At 51.6% G+C, this 26,381-nt stretch overlaps 1 protein-coding gene across 1 annotated transcript in view; it reads right to left on the reverse strand.

Annotated features, from left to right (window-relative positions):
- Positions 1-386: 386 nt before the first annotated feature.
- The window catches only part of RASGEF1C (RasGEF domain family member 1C), a 70,368-nt gene continuing 44,373 nt past the window's right edge, over positions 387-26,381 (reverse strand). Inside the window, exons 2-14 of the mRNA XM_058668398.1 lie at positions 24,154-24,336; positions 23,867-23,989; positions 22,935-23,072; positions 21,104-21,304; positions 20,600-20,674; positions 10,744-10,833; positions 9,499-9,601; positions 8,844-8,923; positions 8,670-8,765; positions 6,899-6,994; positions 5,026-5,149; positions 849-921; positions 387-478 (exon numbers count right to left, since the gene is read on the reverse strand). Coding sequence (XP_058524381.1) covers positions 454-478; positions 849-921; positions 5,026-5,149; positions 6,899-6,994; positions 8,670-8,765; positions 8,844-8,923; positions 9,499-9,601; positions 10,744-10,833; positions 20,600-20,674; positions 21,104-21,304; positions 22,935-23,072; positions 23,867-23,989; positions 24,154-24,330 — 1,401 coding nt within the window. The 5' untranslated portion in view covers positions 24,331-24,336 and the 3' untranslated portion in view covers positions 387-453. The remainder of the gene's footprint in view (positions 479-848; positions 922-5,025; positions 5,150-6,898; positions 6,995-8,669; positions 8,766-8,843; positions 8,924-9,498; positions 9,602-10,743; positions 10,834-20,599; positions 20,675-21,103; positions 21,305-22,934; positions 23,073-23,866; positions 23,990-24,153; positions 24,337-26,381) is intronic.

The following is a 26,381-nucleotide window of genomic DNA, read 5'->3' on the forward strand; positions in this document are numbered from 1 at the left end:
TCCCAGTGGTGGCGCTGATGCGTCTCTGCTGTCACCATTGCCTGTCATCAGCATGGTCCAGGAAAGGGAGGGCCACTGGCTGTGGGAACGGGCTCACCAGCAAGTGTGGGGTGGAGCTCATCAGCAGACTCTGAGCTAGCACACTGCGTGTCCCACCATGGCGCCCACTGTGTGGCTGAGGTTTCCGGGGTCACCTAGTGACAGGTTGTGGTGTCTGCCTCCAAGGCACATGTCATTTGCTGACACTGCAGTCTCCCCTGCCCAGGATAGGCAGGTCCCAGAGTACAGCTGCCTGCATGTGTCTTCTGGGACCAAGGAGGTCTGACAAACACTCTCTGGTGCAGTGTGGCTCCTGGGTCTTAGCTTGCAAAATAAGGAGGGGCTACCCCGGGGTGGGGTGCCCATGGGCCTCTGTTGGTTCCGCATCTTCCTCCTCCTTCAGCTCAGCACCACTCATGTCTTCCCCAAAATAGAAGATCTGCAGATTTCAACAGGAGAGCCAGCCCTGCAGTTAGACTCCCATCCCACAGTGACGAGGGGCCTCCCCATCCTTGTTGGGAGTCATTTCCGACCCGTGTTGGCCTTTGTCAGCAGATGCTGAGTGCCCCTGGAGGTGGCCACCAGCCACGGGTGGATTTGGAGGGAGAGGTTCATGGGCCCAGCCTCTTCTCCCACTCCCACCCTGAAGTTCTGCTCCTCCCTCCAGCACTGTGTCCTTGGCCTGATCTTCGCTCCTCCCCAGGGGCTGGCTGGATTCTGGGAAAGCTGATATACTGAATATCTTTATCCTGGTCCTTCACCCTCTCCCCATCCTCCAATCCTGTCACCAGTCTTGACAGCAGACTCACCTTAAGGATTTCCATCTGTCTTTTTCTGTTTGGTTCTCTGGGCTCTCGCTTTCATAAGAAGCCAAATAAAGACCTGGACAGAACACAGTGAAATTACGCAATCGCAGTTGACAAGGATAACGGACTCTACATCCAGTGCCTGACCTGCTTGTGTTTTTAAAGTTCTTATTGGGAGAGAATTGGAGATCCACATGCAATTGTAAGAGCTAACACAGAGGTTCTGTGGACATTCTTACATAGCTTCTGTGAATGCTGACCACTTGCAAAAATGTAGTACAGTATAGTATGGGATAGGCCATGGCCTGGGCATCAGCACAAACACAGGCAAGATTTCCATCACCACAGGCTTCTGCTAAAGCCTTTGATACCCACAGCCACATTCCTCCCACAAAGTCTTCTTAACCCTCAAATTCCTTCTTCATTTCTGTATGACAGCATCTCAAGAAGGTTATATAGGGCCCGGCGCAGTGGCCTAGCGGCTAAAGTCCTTGCCTTGAACGCACCGGGATCCCTTATGGGAGCCGGTTCTAATCCCGGCAGCTCCACTTCCCATCCAGCTCCCTGCTTGTGGCCTGGGAAAGCAGTAGAGGATGGCCCAAGGCCTTGGGACCCTGCACCTGTGTGGGAGACCTGGAAGAAGTTCCTGGATCCTGGCTTCAGATCGGCATAGCAATGGCCGTTGCGCTCACTCGTGGAGTGAATCATCGAACGGAAGATCTTCCTCTCTGTCTTTCCTCTTCTCTGTATATCTGACTTTGCGATAAAAATAAAATAAATCTTAAAAAAAGAAGGTTATATGTAATTGTCCCTTGATGGGGAATTGGGTTCAGAGAGCAGAGAGCAAAATTCATAGATGCCCATTTCTTTGTATAAAATGATATTGTTTGGGGCTGCCATGGCAATGCTGCAAATTAAGCCACAACCTATGTATGATGCAGGCATTCTACACTGGAGGACCAATTTGAGTCCTAGTTGCTCTACTTTCAATCCAGCTTGCTGCTAATACCCCTGGGAAAGTTGTGTAAGATAGCCCAGACACTTGGGGCCCTGCCACCCAAATGGGAGACCTGGATGGAGTTCCTGGCTCCTGGTTTCAGCTTGGAGCAGGTCTTGCCATTGTGGCTATTTGGAAAATGAACTAGTAAAGGGAAGATCTCTCTGTGTGTAATTCTGCCTTTCAAATAAATAAATCACTCAAAACCAAAATGATGTAATACTTGCATTGAATCTATACACCAATCCCCAATACACTTTTTCAAAAGTTTTTATTTTTATGTCTTTGAAAGGCAGAGTGGCCATCACTGTAGCATATCAGGTAAAGCTGACACCTGCAACGCCAAGAGCATGTCATAATATGGGCTTGTGCTTGGATGTCCACTGCTTTAGAGAGGATCAAGATCCCTATAATGGCCTGGAAAAAGTGGTAGAAGATGGCTCAAGTATTTGTCCCCCTCAAATCCATGTAAAGAGTCCTGGACGAAGTTTCAGGCACCTGACTTTGGCCTAACCAACGCTGGCCTTTGTGGCCATTTGGGGAGTGAACCAGTAGATGGAAGAGCTCAGTGTCCGTCTGTCTCTCTTTTGCCCCTTCCCCCCATAACTCTTTTTCAAATAAACACAAATAAGCACGTTGTAAAAAATGAAGAAAGGCAAAGATAGAGAAGACAGAGGTATACACACACACACACACACACACATATGCAGACACACAGACCGATCCTCTATTGGCCCACTCCCCAAACATCCAATAGCTAGAAATGTGAGACATTGAACTCGGGACCCCGGGACTCCATTTGGGTCTCCCACATGGTGGCAGGACCCAAGTACTTGAGTTGTCACTTGCTACCTCCCATGCATCAGCAGGAAGTTGGAAGTGGAGCCAGGACTCATAGCCAGGCACTCTGATAGGAGATGGGGCATCCGAAGCAGCATCAGGAGCTTCTTCCACATGTCCCGTGTGGGTGCAGGGACTTCAGCACCTGAGCCATCTGGACACATTGGCAGGGAGCTAGATCAGAAATGGAGCAGCCAGGACTTGAACTGGTGAGTTGTGTGCTCTCGCCCTGCACTGCCAGACCTCCCCCCCACCATGCTGTGAGTGGGGGAGAGCTGCCAGCCGTGGCAGGAAAGCATCTGGGCTTTCACCATCACATACGATGCTAGTGGGGGGTTTTCTTACAGATGCACTTGGCCAAGCAGAGACACCCCTCTCTGTTATTACTTCCTAGGAGGTTGCTTACTTTTATCATAAATGGGTGAGTAAATGTGCCCCATTTTCTGCATTGATTAATGTAATCATGTGAGCTTTCTCCTTGGGGTGTTTAAAACAGTGGATAGCATTGGTTTTCAGATATTAAACAGTTTTACAGCCCAGATGTACAATTATTTTCATATGCTGCAGACTTCTGCTTGCTAATGTATTAGGACTAATTTTTTTTTTTTTTTTTTTTTGGAAAATCTTATTATTTCAACTCAGGGAGACTAGTTTTGGACATCTCACCTCCAGAACTGTACAAGAACACGTTGTGTTGCTGTTACGCACCAAGGTTTTGGCAATCTGTAACAGCAGTCACACCCATGCCTTGCCCATCCACAGTAAATCAATTGAGCCACAAAAATATCATATGGGGAAAACTCCAGGAATGAACAATGGAGAGCTGTGGTAGGCATGAGAGTGGTGCAATGAAGTTCACCCCAGCGGACTCCCTGCCCCTAGTCTCACCTGCCTGCTAGGTCCCCCAGGAGCGGGCTTCCTGACCCCTAAGTCCCACCTGCCTGGCGGTCCTTCAGGAGCCAGCTCTGTAATGAGATCGACTCCCTGTGATTGCATTCAAGTAGCCTTGTTTTTACGTAACGACAGCCTCCAAATACATGAGCAGTGATGTGGCAATTCAGGCACACGTAGGAGAAGCCGCCATGGGTTTTGTTTTCTCGAATTGGAAAGGTGAACGTCCTTGACTTCATAAGCAAAGAAAAAAAAAATTCCTGTGCTGAAGTTGCAAAGCTCTGTGGTAAGAACAGATCTTCTTTCCGTGAAATTGACAAGATGGTTTTGTTGTGTTTTCCTGCTCAAGTTCCAAACCCAGTGTGTGCTATGTGCTTGGTTAAGAAGGAAAAGGCCCTAAATCTGTGTACAAGTGTGGGAGAGGACACGGCTGACCCAGGTCTCAGCACCAGCATAGGCCCCGGGCATTGACAGGGGGCTGTGTGGGCAAGACACCTGCTCCCATAGCTAGTGTTGATTGAGCACAGTTCTGAGTGCCTGCAGGCCACTCCTCTCATTCTCTCCAGGGCCCTGGGCAGTAGTTTCCATGATTCCACTTAGCAGGGGCTGTCTGTGGCAGCATGGCCCCTGGGGTGGGAGCAGCCCAGGCTGCCTCTCCTAGCTGCTGAGCTTTGAGGGTGAAGAAGGAAACACAGATACGGATGAAACCCCTTCCCCAAAAGGTCCCATTCGAAGATGTAAAGGGAAAATGGCAAAGTTGAAATTATTCGAAAGAAAACTCATTTGAAAATTTGCCATCTGATTATTCGTCATACTACTTTGGTGGACACAGTCCCCAAGCGTGGGTGTGGGCATCCCACCTGCAGTGAGGTGGTCGGGCCACACTGCCCTCCAGCGGAGAGCTACACACACAACTGTCACTCCTGGCTTCTCCTGCAACTGCTCTCTAAGGAGCGGGTCTGTCTACTTGGGACCTGTACAAGCAAGTGTGTGTCACTGATACATGATCCCATAGGTTTGTCACAGGAGGATGCAGACTTGGTGACCATGTCCTGTTGCCGAGGTCACTTCTGGCCCTCTCATGTGATATACCCACTTACACATGTGTGCACCCCTCCCTGATAGGCTGGCACTGGCCATGCATACCCATTTGCCTCACCTCAGCTGCACTGATGGGGAAAATGGAGTCAGGCAGATGGGAGGCTCAGCCTGACAATGACCCACAGTGTCCACACCGTGTCCAAAGACAGAACTTGTACTTTAAGCCCCAGGTCCTTGGGCCTGTCCTGTGCTCCTTGGGTGGCAGTCAACCAGCCGGGGCAGGGAGTGGAGTGGGGAGAATGGCCTGTAGCTTGCAAATAGTGGTCTGGTGCATCCCTTGCTCAGAGCAGGGAGTCCAGGATGCTGACCGAGAGGTCATCCAGGGACTCTTAGCTGGCGGGGTCAACTTACCATCCTCGCTGAAGATGGGGGCAGTGTACAGGTAGTGGGTGATGCTAGTGTCTTGCTCGAAAGGACACTCCACTTGCTTCCACGTGATGAACTCTCCAACCTGCTTGGCCAGTTCCAGAAATTTCTGCCAGGGTCACATAAACACAAAGTGGAGGTGCCCCAGTGCTAGATGCTGGGACACAGGTGATGGACAGCTGACCTCCCTAGCAGGAGTTCTCTGTGTTTAGCCAGGCCCATGTGCCCACATCTCAATTGCCTCAGAGGAACCCATGGCCCACAACCCAAAGCCCCCAGCTCCCTGGCCTGCAGGGGATGCATGGGCCCTCAGCCTTCCACTGTGTCCAGCAAGGGTTCCCATCGGTGTTATTTTTGTGATTGGTCCTCCTGTGTCAAGGTAGCATGCTTGCTGGCTTGTAAGATACTGCACCTTCAGTTACATAAATATGTTGAGAGGTTCAGGAAAGTTTCTATATAATTGTTCCTCAGCACCTATAAATGATGGGTGTACCAAAATGGCTGCATGTGCCAGCCCTTATATGGAGTGGCCTCATGTTGGCACAGGCTCCCTCCAGCCTACATCCCCTGTGCAAGCTGAGTCCCCTCTGGATGACTTAGCAAGCTCGGTACAATGTCAACACTATAGGAACAGCTCCTACACTGCAGTGTCGGGTCGGGGAGCAGTGACTAGACAGCATTTTCGAATGTTTTCTGTCTGTAGTTGGCAGAGTTGGCTGGTTGGCTGACACAAGGACAGCGAGGGCAGGCTGTACTTGGACTGCTTTGTAAAGAGTTTAATAACTTCTGAGAATTTTACAAAGCACAAAATCAGGCCTCAGTGCAGAGCATGCATCATTCCTGGTGGCCAGCCCCTCCCCTCCCCCGCCTGCTCCCTAAACCTGGACCATCTGAGGCTTCAGTTAGGAGTGTGCATTCCTGAAGGGCAAGGAACGGTCTCCCCCCAGTGGCCTCCAGTCAGGGTAGGCCACCAGCTGTGTAGCAATCCGCATCCCATAGGTTCCGTTGACACTGAGGGGTCAGTTGGGCCTGCAGAGGAGTTTGCTGACTCCAGACCACAGAGCCCAGATGTGTGTGAGCCCAGCTGGGAGGGACTGCTCTCACAGACTGGGGCGGGCCATGTTGTTCACTGCTCGTGGCTGAAATGGAAATGCCACTTTACAGCGGGAGAGGCTGAGTCTCAGAGCCCAGTCAGACGGAGGCAGGTGGGACCTCAAGCCTTGTTGTGTCCTTCCTGAAGTCAGTGCTGGGTGGGTCTGGTGGGCTGTGCCCTGGGAGAGAGCCCACTCTTCTTTGCTGAACGGTATGATTCTGTTTGCCCTAGTGACCACCTGCTGCCACTAGGACTGCTGTCAGTGGTCACTCTGAAATGTGTGCTGGGTAGGGGTGGGCACAGAGTGATCAGCTGGCCTTGCTTTTAAGGAGCCCAGAGACACAGTCCCTGACAGGTGGCTCCTGCCTTCTGGGAAGTCAAGGGGGGCCCACTGGATAAGGAGGCACTTGTGCTGATGCACTGAGTGTCCATGGGGACAGCAGAACGCTTTCTGTACTTCCACCCATCACAGGCTCTGCTGGAAAACTTTCTTTACTTCCACCCATCACAGGCTCTGCCACTCAGGGCCCTCCCTCGGGATCTCTCCTCCCATCAGAACACCTTGTCAGTTATCACTGGGGATCTTCGGGGCTCTTTCTCAACCACCTTCAACTCCTTAGGCTCAGCATGCAGTGGATACGACAGCGTATGAACCTCTGTCTCTCCATTGGTGACCTGATGTTGGCTGTGATCGCTACACCCTGCCTCGGTGTTCCCCAAGAGTCCAAACATGCAGGGGCCCTGCCAGGAGCCCCCATTCCCTACCTCGAAGTTGACGTGTCCATTGGGTAGGCGGTTGGCACAGCCCTCGTTCAAGAAGTAGATGTCCTTGATGAGAAGGCTGAAGAAAGGGATGACGATCTGCAAGGGAGGCCAGATCAGCTCTAGGACCTGCAAGGCCGGCTTGAGGGGCTGAGTGGGGCCTGGGATGCCAGTTTTGGGGTGCTGAGGGCAGAGGAAATTGCTCAGACAGCCCCATGAGTCAGAAGCCTAATTAGGGTGCACCATGGGTGGGGGTGATATGAGAAAAGAGGTACAGGCAAACTGCCATTCCTCCCATACCCTTGAAAGGGCCTATGCTCTTTGCGCTACTGCTGGACAGGGGCTGGGTGGGAGTCACACAGCTGGATGGCCTTGGGGGGCAGGTGGAGGCCTACACCCCAAGCCTCTGGCCCCTGTGCACGAGAGAAGCTGTTTGTGCTAAGCATACATAAATGCACCTGGAACAGGTGTCACCGTCTGCTCATTTTGTGGCCTTGTTTTTGTCTTTTGTTAATCAGTAACTTGTCATCCTGTGTCTTTCATGAGTGTCAGATGTGGCTTTGATGCACTTGTGGTGAGACCCAGTGCAGGGCACCCCAACTCCCTCTCTGTTGGAAAGGCCTGTGCTCCCAGCCTAAAGAAGTGAGTGGGTCACTGTTAACGCTATGGACTGCACACTGCTGCCTCCCTGCTTGGTGCCCACTGCCACCGTAGGGAAGGAAACACTGTTATTGGCACCTCAGGCCACCCGTGGAGAGCCCAGCGTAGCCACCTGGCTGAGATGGCTGAATTGTGTCCCTCCTGGGGACACATTCAAGTCCCATCTTGCTGCCTGTGTCTGGGGCCCTCGTTGGAGGGGTGGTCTCTGCTGGTGGGAGATGAGGGCAGGCCCTAGCCTAGTCCCTGGTGCTCTTGTGAAAAGTGAAGTTTGGAGCTGGGTGACACGGGCATCCCATTTGGTCACTGGTTCGAGTCCCGGCTGCTCCACTTCCAATCCAGCTCTCTACTAATGCTGCCAGGAAATCAGTGGAGGATCACCCAAGTCTCTCTACCTACATGGGAGATCCAGAAGAAGCTCCTGGCTTCTGGCTCTAGCTTGGTCCAGTACTAGCTGATTCTGCCACCTGGGGAGTGGCACAGCAGATGCAAGCTCTCTCTCTCTCTCTCTCTCTAGCTCTTTCAAATAATTCATCTTAAAAAAAAAAAAAGAAGAGAGAAAAGTTTGGGCCCTGTTGCCACCTTGACCTTGGCTTACTAGCTCCGGAACTGAGAGGCACACAATTCTGCAGTGTAAGGCACAGGGAAAAGCCACACCTATTCTACCCCTGGCCTCTGGAGCTGGGGCGCTTGCTGCCAGTCCAGCCACATCAAGCTGCAGCCTATCGGCCTTGGGGACTGAGCAGTGGGTCCTTGTGGTTTTGAATTAGGGAATGCTGGTGTCAGCTTCATCCCAGGTGACAAGTGGTTGGCTCATCTGGGCAGGACACACGAAGAGCGGCAGAGCCTGGGCCCAGGTCACTGAGCTAGGGACCACCCAGATGCAGCAGGATGACAAAGCACCTGGTTTGTCCAAGCTGGAGGAATCTCCTGATGCAGGTCCCTCAGCACTAACCTCCACCCACTGCCCTGCCGGATGCCCCCAAGGCAGCGACTCCTGTCAGCTGGGAATGTACCCCGAGAGCACCACGGATGGACATGGCAGCTGCTGCGGACGGTATGGTTGGACTGCAACAGGGAGCAGCCAGGGTGGGTGGAGGAGTAACTCCTCAACTACCTTCTCCCGGCTGCTGTGGGCAGTGAGTGAGCGGTGGGCTGCTCCACGCAGGGCTGTCCTGTAGTTGCAGAAGTTCCCTGTGGGATCCATCTGGTGCTGGAAAAGAAGGGAGGTGCTGAGTGCTTGTCCAGGGCTTATCTAGCCATCCCTGGCAGCCCAACAGTCTTTGTTTACCTCCAGGATGAAAAACTTGGCCGTCTTCACCTTGGCCCAGGTCTTCTTCAGCCTGGAGACAGGGCTCATGTTCATGCCAGCTGGAAGAGGGAGGCCAGGCTGGGGAGGGCTCACCCCACAGGCAGAGTGCTGTGCACCCCAGCTGGCAGGCAGTGGGTGTGTGAGTGCAGCAGCACACGGTGTGCAGTTGGGCCTGGCGCACCTCTTCCTCACCATTCTGGCTAGCATTTGCTCTGGGCCCTCTTCTGCAACATTGGCATCCCATGTGGGCACTGATTCTAGTCCTAGTTGCTCCACTTCCCACCCAGCTCCCTGCTAATGTGCATGCGAAAACAGCAGAAGACAATTTTAGCTCTTGGCTCTCTGTCCCAAGGGCTAGGTGAAACTTGGAAGAAGCTCCTGGCTCCTGGCTTTGGCCTGGCTCAGCCCTGGACACTGTGTGAGTAAACTAGCAAATGGGAGATCTTGTCTTTTTCTGTAACTTTGCCTTTCAAATAAATAAATCTTTTTTTTTTTTTTTAATTTTCAAAAACATTAGATCCCCTCCCCAAGGCCTCCAGAACAGAGACATAGGACTGCTGGCTACCTTGGGCCTGTGACACCCAGCACATGCTTACCCACCACTTGCACCCTGCTGGTGGGCTGGGTTACTCACAAATGATGGCCATCAGGGAGTTGAAGTTGCCAATGTTAAAGCACTCGCGGGCCACGTCGATGAAGAACTCAATCACTTGAGCTCTCTGCTTCTTCTTGGCTGGCTGGGGACAAGGGCACCAGAGACTCAGTGAAGACCTGTTCCCATGGGCCCTCCCACACCTCTTCCATGTCCATTTCACAGCTGAGAAGTCAGGGTCCCAGGGCACTTTGTGGCACAGGCAGCATACAGGGGGAGTGGCTTGATGGCACTGCCCTCCTCCCATCACAAGCCCCTGTCTCCTCGGTGGATCCTATCCCTTTCACCGAGCGACTGCGTGATTGTTAAATGGCAGCCTGTGGGGTTCTCAATAGTTTAGAACCCTATTTTGCCCTTTCCTGTACTGTTGTGCTAGTCCAGTCCTCACACAGGTAAAGCCCTATCAAGGTTGCCAGGCTACACAAGTGTGTGGGTGAGAGGACTGGCATGGGTGATGCTGACTTTGCACAGATGGGCGTTGCTTGCCTGCCGGGCGTATAGCAGGTCTTCTGCCACGGCAGCACGCTGCAGTCCTGCAGAGATGCCACCAACCACCTCTGGGCAGGAAGACACTGGGTCCTTTCTGAGGGACAGCCCGTGCTGGCAATGGTGGCCAGAGGTCAGCTGTCCTGGGCCTCACAATGTGGGTGTTCACAACAGCCTGTCCCACAGCTCAACCCTGTGTGTTCCTGTTTGCCCTCATGGGCACAGAGTTGCAGTAAAACCTGTTCCAGTTCTGTCAGTGCTGGGGTCGGGATATACGTGGCAAGAGTACATTCCCTGATACAGACCTATGTAAGAGGCAGGGTCCAGGGAGGAAGAGCAAAGGCTGGGCACTGTGGGGCTGGGTGAAGACTCAGTGATGTGCACATGAACTCCCATCTCTGTCTTCCTGCTTTCCCAGAGAGCCACAGGCCTGAACTGCCAGGCACCTTGTCCCCATTCCCCAAGGCTGGCCTGTTTCTTTTCTATGTCTGGAATGGGCACATACACCACTCAGCTGTGGGTCAGGCAGCCCAGGACAGAGACAGGTGGAAAATTGGGGACTGGGAGCAGTTGTCCTTCACAGCCTCTGTGGCCCCACCAAGCTCCTGGAAGAGCACTGGGCTGCTACCTGGGCTTGAAGCATGAGGCTCAAGCTGCCCTCCTAGCCTTCTAGTGCCCTCCTGCCAGACCCAGGCAGCCCTTGGCCAGGGCAGGCTGTGGTCACCCTGACTTCCCACTCACCATGCAGATCTCAGTGGCTACCAGGTAGCAGAGTCTGTTGAACCACTTCACGTAGGCCTCTAGGTTGCTGCTCTTGTCACCAAAACAGGGCTGGAAGAAAACACAGGGCATGCTCTGAGCTTCCAGTCAGCAACTTCCAGGAATGCACAGCCATCATTGAAGCCCCATAAGCCACCTGGGAGACCCGACACTCTCAAGCCACCCAGAAATCCCAAGGCTGTGTACCCTCGACCCAGATGCAGCCAAAGAAGCCACAGAAACTGTGGGTCCTCAGCATGATGCTGGCAACCTCGCCCCTCCATGCAATGCATCTGTAACCCCAATAAGTGCCACTTCTGTGTCGTCTAACATGATGGGCTTTTCCAATTCAGGTCAGGCTTTCTTATGCTTTCCTCTTTCAGTTTGTAGGCTGTCAATAGAACACTGATCTGAGTGTGTAATGTCTTCTTTTCCCCCTCATTTTTGGATTTTTTTTTGGGGGGGGGGCAGATTCCACTGTTTAAAGAAGCCCTTGCCATAAGGCTGGAGCATTGTCCAGTGTTCCTGGACGCACAAAGGCCACGGCATGACTAGTAAAGACAGCAGACATCAGATGCTTTACTTAGGTGGGAGCTGCCATGCACTGGCAATGGCTATGGAATGAAATGCATGTTAAGCAGCTTGTCTTGAGGCAAGCACACGCAAACACAAAGTTTTATATTAACCTAGTTAATGATTAAGATGCTGGCTAGGGTGCTTTGTTCCACAATAGAGCACCTGGGTTAGAGTGCTGGCTCTAGCTGCTAATTCCAGCTTCCTGCTAAGGCATCCTGGAAAGCAGCTACAACGGCTCCCTGACACCTGCTGAGCAGATCTGGATGGAGTTTCCAGAGCCCAGCCCCAGCTGCCACAGGCATTTGGGAAGTGCAACTGTAGATGGGAAATCACTTTCTCTGCTTGTCAAATGAATAAGTAAACAAAAATTAACAAAAAATAGAGAGGAAATAGGTGAATGAATAGATTAAGTAAGTACATATCAATGAAGTAAAAGACTATTTGAAAAGACAAATTGATGAGGCTTTGGCAAACTGATAAAGAAGCACAGTGTTAGCAACAAGTCCGGATGGGTGTGAAGAAATTAAACACGTACCTGCAGAATACTGTGGCTCACGTGTGTCTGTTCATGGGAACACTTAGCCCAGGTGCAGGCTGATGGCGCTGTGGCACAGCAGGTAAAGCCGCTGTCTGCACTGCCAGCATCCCACATGGATACTGGTTTAAGTTCCAGCTGCTCTACTTTCAATCTAGTTCCTGCTAATGCAGCTAGGGACTCAGCAGAAGATGGCCCCAGTGCTTTAGGTCCCTGCACCCACATGGGAGACCCAGAAGAAGCTCCTGGTTTCCAACTTTGGATCAGCCAGTTTCAGGCATTGCAGCCATTTTGGGGAGTCAACTAGCAGATGGAAGAGCTCTCCCTCTGTCTCTCTGTCCCTTCCTACCTCTCTCTTGTAACTCTGTCTTTCAATCAATCAATAAATGCATAAATAAATAGCTAAATAAATCAATAAATCTTAAGGAAAAAACTTAGGAGAAATGGTCAATTTCCTTGAAGTAGAAAAGACTACAAAACTAGTCATATGACAGGTCAAGTAACAACAAGAATAATCAAGAAACAAATGAGACAGACGAATGTCTCAGCGGTGCGCTGATGTGCCTGGGCATTGTGGGCTAAGGAGTTGATTAGTGCTTGTTGAGCTGAGCAGGAACAGGAACTGGACTTGTGGCTAAAAACACCTAGACTAATTGGACTTATCTCTATCCAATTATCCTGCTAAATCAGGACATGTGGGGGAAGAGTATATAAGGAGAGGTGAAGGAGCAATAAAGAGAGACTTCCCAGAGACTTCCACCATCACTGGTCTCCTGTCAGTGCTTCATCCCCAGACCCTCTCTGTGTCCACGTTACTGGCTCTCTGGCCAGAGCACCTGGGCCTCATGTAAACACCTGGGTTTGAGTCTCGGCCTGCTCCCTAACCAGCTTCCCTGACTGCAATCTGAGAAGCAGCAGCAGATAGCTCTAGGATTGGGTCCCTGCTTCCCACAGGGGAGATCTGGATGTAGCTCCTGGTCCCTGGCTGTTGGGCTTTTGGGGAGTGAACCAGATTTGGAAGATCTCCTTCTCTTCTCTTAAATAAAACCAAACAGGGCCTGGCACAAGTGGCTCAACAGGCTAATTCTTCACCTGCCACCTACAGCATCCGACACGGACGTTGGTTCTAGTCTCTGTTGCTCCACTTCCAATCCAGTTCCTTGCTTCTGGACTAAGAAAGCAGCAGAAGATGGCTCAAGTCCTTGGGCCCCTGCACCCATATGAGAGACTGGGAAGAAGCTCCTGGCTCCTGGCTTCAGATCAGCTCCACCCATTGTGGCCGTTTGGGGAGTGAACAGAGGACGGAAGATTTTTATTTTTCTTTCTATCCTTCATTCTGTAAATCTGATTTTCTTCTTTTTATGAGATTTATTTATTTTTATTGGAAAATCAGATTTATGGAGAAAAAGAGAGGCAGAAAGAAAGATCTTCCATCTGCTGGTTCACTCCCTAAATGGCTGCAACGGCCAGAGCTGAGCTGAGCTGAAACCAGGAGCCAAAAGCTTCTTCCAGGTCTCCCATGCAGGTTCAGGGTTCCAAGCTTTGGCCTGTCCTCTACTGCTTTCCCAGGCCACAAGAAGGGATTTGGAAGGGAAGTGGAGCAGCTGGTACATGAACTGGTGCCTATATGGGATGCTGGTGCTTACAAGCAGAGGATTTAGCCACTGAGCCATCACACTGGACCCAAATTTGATTTCCAAATACAAATAAATCTTTAAGCAACAAGAAAAGCCTTGAATCAGTTCCTGAAATCATTCCTCAAAGCAGACTTCATGCCCAGATAGTGCCACTGAAAAGTCCACCAAGTGCTCTAAGAACAGGTCACTCCAGGCTTCCACCATGTGGAAGATGTGAAAAACATCTTCAGAATGGAGGATAACAAATCAGCCTCGCTCTGGATTACAGTGGCAGAAATCCAAACAAAGCACTAGCAAGCAAACAGAATCTGGTCATGTATGTAAGGCGAATTTCCTTGTTGATTTTTGTTGATCTCAGGAAGGCAAGGTTGATGCAACACTGACTACAAAAGCTAATGTAAATAGGAGAATCAAGATGGTGGAATAGGGTGATTTAAACGGACGGAGAAACATTTAATCAGGATGAAGCAGAGAGGACACATTTCAGGAAATAGGAAAGGACGGAACAACAGCAGAGGGGCACCTGGAGACTGACAGACACAGGAAAGCAGTGGACACAATGGTGTGGTGTTGCAGTGACTGATACTCCAGCACGGCATTCAGCTAATGGTCATCTGAACTCCACCAGCAGCCGGAACTCCACCAGCAACCAGGTGGGAAGGGTCGTTCACTGGGAGCTTGGGAGGTGAACCAAGACAAAAACTGTCCGTCCTGCTGGTCTGTTTGATTTGACCAAGAGCAGAGACAGAGCAGCAGATCCCAGACAGGCAGTGCCAGAACAGCGTGGATTTCACAGCCCAGTCAGCCCCCTAGAGTCGAATTGGACACCATTTTGCATAAGGAGGCAAAGGCAAGGGAAAGGACTGAGCATACACTGAGCTGGGAGTGAACTCTTTTCTGAGTCAGTAAATTGCATCAACATGGCATTCTACAGGTTCCACCCAAGACAGGTCTGGGTAGCCCTCAGACATGATGGCTAGCAGATCAAGAACTCTAGTAGTGGCACATCAGGTGCCATTTTGTACACTGTGGCAAAAGTTTTAGGACTTCGGGGACAACAGGGAACTGCGCATGTGCTGAGCTCACAAGAACTCACCGAGTTCAGTGGATTGCACTGGTCCCATGGGGAAATAATACCGACTGTGGTATCGTATGGGTCAAAATAGGTCCGTGTGGCACCCAGACCTAACATCCAACAGGTTCCGGCAAGATCAACACCACCACCAACCTAGCTAAATACGACACCTGGTGTCTCTCTAATCCTGGGACCTGCTCCAACTGAAAGTGGGAGAAAGGTTGCAGAGACCACCGTGCAGTTTCAGCACGACATCACAGGAGGTGGAGACTGGTGAGCCAATAGCCAGGGCTGTGGAGACCATGGTGGAAATCTAACACAAAATCCCAGACCTGGCCTGGAACTCACTGGAAGGAGTGGCATAACTGGCTGCAAGCAAAGAACTGGGTACCAACTGCAATAAGTAAGATCTAATGTCAACCTGTGGGTGACATAGCTTAGAAACCTGCCCCAAGGAGAAGAATCTAATAATCAGAAGAACGATGACCAAGAGCAAAAGAAGAGACAAAGGCACAATGAATATTACTGAAAACTCCCCTGTAAAGGAGCAAAACCCTATGCCAACCTCAGAGTTAACTGAGGAAGACATCAAGAAAATGGGGCACAAAGAATTCAGAAACCTCATTGTAAAGCTTCTGATAAAAAATGAGAAGCTCATGCAAGAGTTCAAAGAATTTAAGGAATATGTTAAACAGGAAATAGCAGCAATAAAGCAAATCAAGGGAAGTATATCAGAAATTAAGAACACAGTAGAGCAAATTAAAAGTACAATGGAGAGTTTCCAAAATAGAATGAAGCAAGCAGAAAAAAGAATCTCAAAATTAGAAAATATTTCCTGTCACCAGGGGGAAGCAAACAACAAGCTGGAAGCAGAGCTGGATCAGGCCAAAAAAAGTATTCAAGAATTGAAAGACACTAGTAAAGGGGCCTATTATAAGAGTCATGGGAGTCCCAGAAGGTGCAGAAAGAGAAGCTGGGTTTACAAATGCATTTAATGAAATAATAAGGGAAAATTTCCCTAATCTAGTGAAAGAATTGGGAAACAAGATCCAGGAGGGGCACAGAACTCCCAACAGGCTTGATCAAAAGCGATCTTCACCAAGACACAAGATCATCAAGCTCTCTTCAATTGAACATAAGGAAAAGATCCTTAAATGTGCACGTGAAAAAAAATCAACTGACATATAAAGGAATGCCAATTAAACTCACAGGAGATCTCTCACAGGAAACTCTACAGGCCAGAAGAGAATGGAGTGGCATATTCCAGATTCTAAAAGAAAAAAATTGTCGGCCTAAGATAACATATCCAGCAAAGCTTTCGTTCGTCTTTGAAAATGAAATCAAATTCTTCCACAGTAAAGAAAAGCTAAAAGAATTTGCCTCTTCCAAACCTGCCCTACAAAGGATACTTCAAGATGTTCTCTTGACAGAGAAGAGGAATAGCACCCAACAAAACCAAAGGCAAATGTGAAGAACATCCCAGTAAAATGACAACAGAAGACTAAGTCAATGAACAATCCATTGTTAAAATTACAAGACCAAATTACCACTCATACATATTAACCCTGAATGTAAATGGCTTAAGCTCAATCTAATGTCATAGATTAGTAGACTGGATTTAAAAACAGAAACTATATCTCATGGGTTTTGATTTTGTTTGCTTTTGTTAGTTTCTTCTGATTAAATTCTTCAATGACTCATAGATCATACAGTAGCATCATTTTCTTCAAGAAGGTTCTTGATTTTTTCATTTCTTCAGCGACACATTAGTCATTCAGTAGCATGTTATTTAACTTCATGGTGTTGTTAATTTCTTTTTTTTTTTCTTACTGTTGATTTTATTTTGTGGCTTTTCATTTAAGGGGAGTAGCTGTGTAATGGAGACTATCATATCTAGTAGCATGTTATTTAACTTCATAGCATTTTAAATTTGTATTTTTCTTTCTATTGTTGATTTTGTACTGTGACTTTTCAATTAAGGTGATATACAGTAACTGTGAAATGGAGACTCACATATCCAGATGTGAGGATACAATGTAGTATGCATCTCTACTTCCAAACATGGACTTACAATGAAACTGGTTAGTATTATCTTGACAATAGGATGCTGGACTCTCTGCCATTATCCATGCCTGCAATGATGGACATACGACTGTTTATGAAGAACTATACTTTAGTAATGATATAGGGGAACTAGGTTGGGGGGTGGAAATTGGGGAGGGGATAAGGGAAATCCCAGGAGCCTCTTCAACTGTATCATAACATGATAATAATAATAATAATAATAATAATAATAATAATAATAATAAATAAAAAGATTGAAAAAAAGCTCATGTAAATAATCATATTACAGGTTAAGGAAGAAAAAGGACCAGGTGCTTCCCCAGGCTGACACCAGGCAGCTAGACCCCTTGGGGTACACTACTGTTGAACTGTGACTGGTTCCTTTAAAGTCAGCGAACTTGACATTATATCCAAGCTACAAGTGGGTGCAATATGCAAGAAAAGGAATTCAGCAGACGAGCACAGACACTCTGCAGCCACTGGAAGTCACAACATTTCAGAGATTCATGATGGTAGAGTAAGGTTCCCCAGTGTTCCTGGCTCAGGCCCTATGAGGGCAGGTTCTGTCCCAACCACCACTCTTCTCAGATGATGGAACTGTCCGCAGGAAAAATCTGAGAGAATTGGGGTAGGTCACGGGAACCAGTGAATTTACAGCATTACCAGGTATACAAGTGATCTGTGGAGGAAGTTCTACTCCTTAAACCAGCAGCATGCAGAGAGGGAATACAATATGTACACAATTGAGGTTGGGATAGGTACAAAAGCATGCGCATGCTTATTGAAGACACACATTCTTTTTAAGCACTCAGAAGTCTAAAACACATTGAAAAATGATCTGTGGAGACATGTGATTGACACACAAGAGCAGACATATGCGCAAGGTACCTAAGCAGGAAAAAAAATCTGACAGGAATCGTATAAAATTTTATGGAGAAAATTATAAGACATTAGATATGGGATCGATTTAAGTAAATGGAGGAAAGTATCATTTTCATGAATACGAAGACACAAAGAAATGAATTCTCCTCCATTCCTAAATTAATTCGTGTTTAACATTTTACCCAAATTTCAGCAGGGCTTCCCATAGACTCTGACAAAGTAAGTTTAAAATGTAAATGAAATAGCAAAGGGGCAAGGATAGCCATGCTAGTGCTAAAGAACTGGTGGGGCTGGGGCTGAGGGAGGGGTGAGGAGGAGGACAACTCTGCAGGGCTGGCATCCCACATGGGCACCAGTCTGAGTACTGGATTCTCGACTTGCGAGCCGGCTCTCTGCTAATGAAGAGAAAGCAGCAAGGAATGGCCTGAGTTCTTTGGCTTCTGCACCTGCATGCGAGACCCAGAAGAAATCCCTGGTTCCTAAATTTGGGCCAACCCAACTCCGGCTGTTATGGTTATTTGGGGAGTGAGCCAGTGGATGGAAGCTCTCTCTTTCTCTCCCTCATTGTAACTCTGGCTTTCCAGAAAGATTTTTTTTTTTTTAAGAACAACTGGGGAACCTGCCTCTCAAGGCAGCAAAACTCATGACAGATGTCACTAAGCAAAGGGGAGCAACATGGCGCTCCCGTGCACGGATAGCCGCGGGACAGAGTGCAGAGTGCACAGCCCTGTCAGAGGCTGGGGATGGGCAGAGGGCTGCAGGGAGAGTGGCAGGCGGCAGACATTAGGACACCTGACATGGGAGTGCCTGGCTGCACATCCCAGCTCCGCTCCTGGCGTGTGCATTTCACAGGGGGAAAAGCAAGAATGGACACGCTCCACTGGGCAGTTTGACAGAAGCATAAGAAAAAAACCATTATTTCTAGCATCTAGGGGATGTAGAACAAGAGAAAGACTGGATTGTGCTGGGAGTGTAGGTTGACCGCCTAGCATCACCTGGTGAGGTTGCCCATGCCTCCCCTAACCTGCAGTAATATCTGCCTCTCCGGGTGGTCTAGGCATCCTGGGTGCAATGCTGAAAATATTTTCATGAGAATAATATGAGGGTGGCCTTTCCAATGTGTTTGAGATTTGCACTGGTGGTGCCAAAACAGTGGTGGAACACTCTCCAGTAAAAGAAAAGACAAGTGAGAGTGACTTCAGCATGTCCTCACTGAGACAAAGCCCTTCAACTCTGCTACGATCTTCACACACTCTCTGGGATGCAGCGCTTCTGCACACAGGCTGGCAGTGTCGGGAGAGCACACGACCGAGGAGGTAGTGCAAACGACCACTGCTTTCTGGAAAAAGATTTTTCCTTGCCATAAGGACCAGCAAAGTCTTGTAATGATGCTGGTGTTTGGCTAAGATTTTTTTTTAAATAAAGATTCATTTATTTGTATTTGAAAGGCAGAATTATAGCAAAGGCGAGACACTCCATGTTCACTACCAAATGGCCATAACATTCAGGATTGGGCCTGGCCAAGTCCAGGAGCCTGGAGCTTCTTCGGGTCTCCTGAGTGGGTTTAGGACTGCAAGCACCTGGGCCATCTTCTACTACTTTCCCAGATGCACTAGCAGGGAGCTGGATGGGAAGTGGAGCTGCCTGGACTGGAACCCATGCCATATGGGATGCCAGAGCCACAAGTTAACTTGCTGTACCACAACGCAGACCCCAATGAATACATGCGGTCTCAACTGTAAACACTGACGGATGTTCTACGTAATCAGAAGCTCTCTTCAGTGCTCAGTAAGGTTTAAGAACATAACGGGGTCCAGAGATGAAAACACCTGGGAAGAGATGACAGGAGGAAATGCGCACCTGCAGACCCCTGGAGCCAGGTGGAAGGCAGACATGCTGCTCACAGCAGAACGCCACCGGCACCGGCTGGGGCAGGGGCAAGGTCAGCAGCAGCACCTCAAAACGGCCATCTGGTTTGGGGGCCCACCGCCCAGTCACTGTCTTCCAGGAGACCAATCACTCACCATCCTCTGGCTGTCTTTACACAAACAGACCCTGTTCCCATTGCTACCTTTTTTTCTGAGCGGGGGCATGGCTGCATCTTGGTGACTATTCCACACCAACTCTTGTTCATTCTGTCTATGGGAGGTTTCTTACTTTTAATCAAGTCTCCACGAGTAACGCAACAATTCGCTCCCAGTCTGTGGTCCTATTAAACACCACCCATCACATACACATCCGTCCTTGAATCTGTGTACCGGTGTTAGGTTGGGCAGAGCAGAAATGACTCCAGCCCCCTAAACCAAGCAGACACTCCCAGCCAGGAAAGTGCGGAATGGAAAATCACCTTAACCTTGTCTCTGCGCAGATCAACGCCCGCGGCGCTGAGCACCCCGGGCTACACGTCACAAGTGAGCACAAACCCACCTCCCATGCCAGAATTGCAGACCTTGGCTGGCCATTTCCTCACATGGTCACCATGCCACGTTTCCCACCCCGGGCTGCCTCCCAGCAGCGAGCAGTCCATCAGATTCTCTTTCTCTCAATCGCTTTCATATCGCTTTCACCTGGGTGTGTCCACCAGTACAATAAATGACTAAACGTGAAAGGCAGGGGCAAGGAGTCGCTTAAAGCGGTGTGCCAATGCAGTGCTGTCCTCCAACGTGGCGGCGCCAATTCTCCTCCTTCCTGCGCTACACAGTGACCTGTCCTATCCTGTCAGGTATCCACCTGAGAGGTGGAAATGCACTTGTTTACATTCTTTAGACCCTAAGCTTCCTGGCCCTGCAGGCTGGAGTCCCAAAGGGGAGAGTGATCCCTGTGTGGTACCCAGGGCTCGCCCCAGCGTCAGGTGCTCGCGCTCCCTCGAGTGGCCGCTGGAGGGCACCGGCGGCCGTCGCAACGCGCCTGGAGCGCTCGGAGTGTTCCCGGGCTTCTCCAACTCTAGGCTGTGCACAGCCTGCACTGAGTGGGCAGGGCCCTTCCAAACCCACTCACGCCGGAGCTCACTCCAGTGTGGCCGTCACCGGCCGAGGGTCGCTGTTGGACACGGGTGTACGCGCTTTCTACCTTGGTACTGGCCAGGGGATCCTTGTTCACGAAAGCCTGGACAAACTCCTCGGGCCCAATGGGACGCAGCCGTTCCTGCGTGGGGAGGGCGAGGGGCGGAGGTGGGGAGAGAGAGAGAAGATTCTGGAATTGCCCTGGAGGATTGCCTTGTGCCCACCCTTGCCCTTGGCTTTGCTGACTGTTCTGCACTGACCCTGATCCAGGTATTCTGTACTGACTGCTTGCCCAGGAAATCTAGCTACCATCAGCTAAGTATATGAGCTGCTGCCTCCCTCCCGGGGACCCACCACATTCTCCACCAAAGCAGGAGGGACTTGGGGGATTTTTCTGGAAACCTGGAGAGGGTGGAGTGTACCTCCAGCCCTCATTTTTTGTCCAGGAGCTGCTCCTATGGGAGATGCCTGCCACCTAGGACCCAGGCCTGGGGTTCTGCGGTGGAGCAGGCTGGGGGAGGCAGGCTGCCTGCTCCCTGCTGCTCCCTGCTCTGGATCTGTGCCTGCTTACCAGCTCCACGTGAGTTAGCTGCTGGGCCAGCGTGTAGGGGTCGCTGCAGACCCCAAGGAGCTCCCTGTGGATGGAGGCCTGCGGTTTGGTCCTGTAGGAAATGGGCTTGTCAATGCCCAGCAGGCCTTCGGTCCCCCGGCCCAGGGCCGCCAGCTTCTGGTGCAAGTCCTGCAGCAGCTGGTGCATCCTCTTTCCACATGCCTGGTGGATGGGAGAGGGCAGAGAGAGGGGCACTCAGGCTCGACGCTTGCGTGTGAGTTGCCGACATGGGCCAGAGCGGCGTCTTGGGCTCTAGAGGCATGCGCTGTTCCTGGGTACCTCTATAGGAAAGGTCAGGTCCCTGCAGGTGCTGGAAGGGAGGCCGAGGTCAGATTGTAGGACTGAACATGTGAGCCCTAGAAAGTACATAACAGGGCAGGTGCTGGGGACCAGTCACAGCGGGAAGGGGCCTTGGTCTCCTATCTTCCAGGCCTGAGACAGAGAAGCCTCCGCCACCCAGCCTCACTGCGCCATCCTCTGCCCCACCATAGCACTCATCCAGATCACCCTATAGGATCACTCACCCCCTGCCCCACCTGTTCATTCAGGAATGGTAGTTCCAAGGGGTTGGGAGTTCTGTGCTATGGCACCCAGCGGACCAGATCCCAGTCCTGCACAGAGCACGTAAACACTGAACTGAGTGAGGTCCCGCATCATTCAGTTCGGACGGACACACTCCTGCCTGAGGCCACGTGCCGGGCTGGGTGTAGGGTGAGAGTCCACAGCCTCCCCACCTGCGGCACCCGGCAGTCCATCTCCACGTTGAAAGCAGTGACTCCCACGTCAGACACTGATTCCAAGGAAAGGGGCACCAGCCTGGCTTGGACCCACAGAACAGTCCCCTCAGACCCAGGGGTGGCTTCAGCCCCTGGTACCAGGGAGCCCCATTCTGCCCTGCCTGTTCTCTGGCCTCCCAGGGAATCAGTTTAGGCCTCAGACACACAGCTCTGAAAACCCCCACGTCTACCTCAAGGCCTTGGGCATGATCCTTTGTTGCCATTGGACTCCACCCCAGGGGAAATCTTTTCAATGTCTGTGATTTGCTTACAAATCATCTGTGGTTGGGGGAAGCACATGAGGCGATGGGAGAGCAAGTTTGGCCAAATTTTGATGGGGGCAGGGCTCACTGTTGGTCCACACCCATTCGGGAGCACGTCCCCAGCCTGACCCCTTCAGCACAACGGTCCCTTCCACCAAAGCTGTCCCCTCTGCAGGGCCTCACCTGTTTCTCGCACAGGCCCGAGGTACAGAGCCCTGAGTGTCCCTTCACCTGGGAAGGAGGTGGACTGCTCTGCTGGGACATTCAGGTGATCCCCCCAGGGACCTCTGATGCACACATTTCACCTGCAGCTTCTGAAGCTACTGGAAGTTCCCAGCAGGAGGCCCTGTGGAGTTGGAGCGAATCCCAGGAGGCTACAAGGGTCTTAGCAGATCCTGCCCCCACCTGCGGTCTTGCCTCGCTTCCGGTTCACCCAGTGCTGCCCTTTTCCTACCTCTGATTAGCATCCCTTACCAAGAGTTGTCCTGACCCTGGACATGGCTGACCCTGGCTGACCCTGGCTGACCCTGGCTGACCCTGGCTGACCCTGGACATGGGGCTGGCGCATAACACTCAAGACCCAGGCCCTGCCAGGCCAGGCAGGCCTACTGGATCACAGACCAGAGGCCTCCTGTTGGTGACTCTCTGGCCATTTGGTCCCACTGGGAGAACAGTGAGGGGCAGGCCGGAAGAGGGGTTGGCTTTGGAGGAGCTGCAGTGTGGGAGTGTGGAGGGTATGAAGGCTCTGGCCACCTCATCGCAGGGGGCGATGCGTCCCACCACGTCTTCCAGGTGTCCAATGGCTGCCTCTTCCTGGAAGTCCCTTGGGAAGGTCTCTGTCCACTCAGTCAACAACTGGAGCAGTTTGGGACCAAACTTTCGGACACGGGCCTGCAAGGTAAGCCGAGGATGGGATGTGCTGAGTTATGGGTGTTCCAGAACAGTGGGGCACAGTTGGTGGTGGTGAGGTGGGGAAACAGGGCTTTGTGGGTCCTCCACAAGGAGAGGGGGTGCTGACCCACAGGGGAGCTGGCCAAACCAGCTCTGTTTTCTGTGTGCATGGTGCCCTTTCTTTATGGCTGTGGAGAGTCTCAGTTTTCCCTGGGATGGAGGTGGGGGCTCCATCTCCATTTCATAATCAGCTCAACCCAGGGAATGTTTGGGTACTCAGAGTCACATGGCTCTCAGCAGATGCAGTGCCCCGTGGGTGGACCCAGATCTGTGCTGGAAAACCAGAGCATTGCCCCACCAGGCACTGTCATTGGTTCACGGATGGCATGGCCCCAGCTAGGATGATGAGACTGTGACTTGTACTGGGTCAGGAGAAAAAGGGGCTTGTCTTACCACATGGAATACAGGAGGCCAGGAACCTTGGGCAGGCTGGGCCAATCAGCAGACCCCAGGGAAGAGAAGGTGGAGCCCAGTGTGCTGGAGGGGCCTAGGGATCCAGCCCTGGGCTTCCTATGACTTCAAGGAGCGCGTAAGTCATGGGGGAACTGCATAGGGGCTCAAAGGTCCTAGCTATCCATCCTGGTTCTGGGCCTCAGACAGGCCAGAAGCTCCTAGAGGCTCCTCGTCAGGAGTGTAGGGACAGAAATCACTTGCTGAAAGGTAGGTGCCCCAAAGGCCTGTCTGGGGAAAGCTGGTACAGTCAGGAGCCCCCCAGCCTGCCTTCCACCCCTCACCTTGTCCAGCACTGGCTGGTCTAGCTGCTGCTGTTCGATGCACAGGTGGCAGACCCGGGCCAGGAGTTCCCGGGGCTCGATGAAGAGACGAGAGCTGAGCAGGAAGGTGAAGATGTAGGCTTTCTGGGGGACACACAAAAGAGAGTGAGAAAGCAAGTTCATGAAGTAGGTGTGGAGAGTACACATCCCAGCTGGTCCCTCCCCCCCGGGCCTGAGGATGCTTGAGTCTTGCTCCATATCTCCCCCTGGCCTGGTCAGGCAGAGCTTTCAGCTGACGGCTCACCCACCTCGGGGTAGTAGTCGGCTGTGGGCACCAGGTGTTGGATCAGGGTGTCCAGGGAGGCAGAGGATGGAGCTCCGTCCAGGAGGGGCTGGCCGGCCTGGTCGCCATCTGTGGGCTCCGTGGTGGGTGGACTGTGGCTTCCGGGGCTGACCACGGTGGAGGCGCTCAGCGTCCGGGGCATGCCTGCCTGCAAGCAACAGCATGGGCAACTGGGGTGAACCTAATTGGGGCCTCCCAGCTGGCACGGCTGAGTCTCCCATACTGGCCTCTTCCTTCCTCCCATTGTTTCTGTGCCCACTTGAGTCCAGGATGATTTCCTGGGAGGGCTGCCACAGCCCCCAGCCTCACAGCACAGAATGCATTCCCCTGCCATCCATGGCTCTCTCCTAGGAAGCAGCCACCTTGTTTCCACTCTCAAGTTCCTGTTGAGGGACAGAGCCTGTGCAAGTTGTGACCACGAAGCTGGCCTGGAACATTTGCTCACTCCTCCCTGCTGCTGGCTGTCAAGACTGGGCCAGACTGAGGGGCTCAGCTGCAGCCCCAGACACCTGTGCGTGCAGAAGCTCCTTGCCCTGGAGCTCCCATGCTGGGGGTTGGGGATGAGGGGGACCTGATGCAGTTGGGGCTGTCCAATACTACGCAAGGCCAGGAATGCCGACACATTTTTGAGGGCAGTGTTGGAGGCCGCAGCTGATAACACTGCACAGCAGACTGGGCAGATTCTGGTCCAAGGTCAAGGGCCCACATCTGGCAATGACCTTCTTGTGGGCAGAGCCCCCAGGCAGAGCAGGGGATCAGAGGATGGGACAGGAAGCATGCACATGCATGCATGCGCGCGTGTGTGTTCTGGTTTCTCTCTCCTTCTAAAGGCACAAGTGCTCAGTCATGGGGCCCCACCACTTGCTGGAGACCCCACCTCTAGGTCCTACCAAATACCTCACAATGGGGTTGAACTCCAACCCAAGTTTTGAAGGGAACAAACTGAGCTGTACCCAAAACACAACAGAGGCGCTAGATCCCACTGCTCCTGAAGCTGCCCCATGGACTTCTCCAGGCCATGTCCAAGTTGGGATTCCATGAGGGGCGGTCAAAACCACTGCCTGCCGTGTGACTCTCCAGGTGCCTTGTGGTTTGGTCCGCTGACCCATCCGGCCACCCCCAACATACAAATGTATGACGTCTAGCAGCACGTACTGATAGCACTAACCAAGCCCTCTCCTCCCAACCCTTTCTAACTTCCACCTCTTGCACACTCAGCCCCCACTCCTGCAGAAATGCCTGCAGAACTGGGTCCCCCGTGTTTTCTTGCAGCATCCCCTCTAAGGCTGCACTTGGTACTGCATGGTATCGGCAGCTATCCTTGTCAGCTTAGCGGGGTGGTGGGACACAGCTGTTGGGGTAAGGTGCAGTGAGAGTCCACAGTGCTGTTCCTGTGTCCTCCAAACCTGCACCTCTCCTAGGGAGAGTCCACAGCACCTGCTCAGAGCCCAGGCACTGTGGCAGGGGCCTGGCCAGGGGGTGTCTGTCCACACATGTGCTGCCGGGGGTTTCTGCTTAAACCCTCTACTGCTCTCATCCACTTGGCAGCATAGCTGCTAGACGAGCACAGGGCCCTCACAGCAACAGGTCGAGCCTAATGTTGAGCCAGCATCTGGGCTGGATCCCCAGGCTCATAATCAGCTCAACCTGGGGAATGTTTCGGAACTCAATCTGCCTGCATAACCATCTGGTCCCTGCCTCCCCACTGGCCAGGTCCTGACAAAGGCCCCTTCCTGTCTTTTGCAGCTCCCTGAGCAACTTTGCAGAGACAGAGGGCCATGGATGTCTAGGACTGGCATTGGAGCTTAGAGGGAGCCCCCTGGATTGTGACATGCAGATACTCAGCCACTGGTGTGGGTGGCTCCATGGACAAACCTAGACCTGGCGACAGATACAGTCTATAAAGATTTCACCTGCATCACAGGGCTATTGAAGTGAACAATTTCAGTTGCAGAAACTGAGATTTCACAAGCCATCCCCTCCCATCTGCAGTGTGTGTTTATGTGAGTGTGTGTGTATGTACTGGGTGCAGTACTCGTGTGTATGTACTGGGTGCAGAGTGTGTGTATTGGGGAGTGCTCCGTGTGCGTGTGCATGATGGGGCAATGTATACTGAGTGCTCACCCTGCAGCCCTAGAGTCTGCCCCAGATCTCAGTTCAATTTTCTCAAAGATGAGGCAGTTTTCAGGGGTG

Source organism: Ochotona princeps, chromosome 9 (genome assembly GCF_030435755.1).
Source record: "Ochotona princeps isolate mOchPri1 chromosome 9, mOchPri1.hap1, whole genome shotgun sequence".
Classification (NCBI taxonomy): domain Eukaryota; kingdom Metazoa; phylum Chordata; class Mammalia; order Lagomorpha; family Ochotonidae; genus Ochotona; species Ochotona princeps.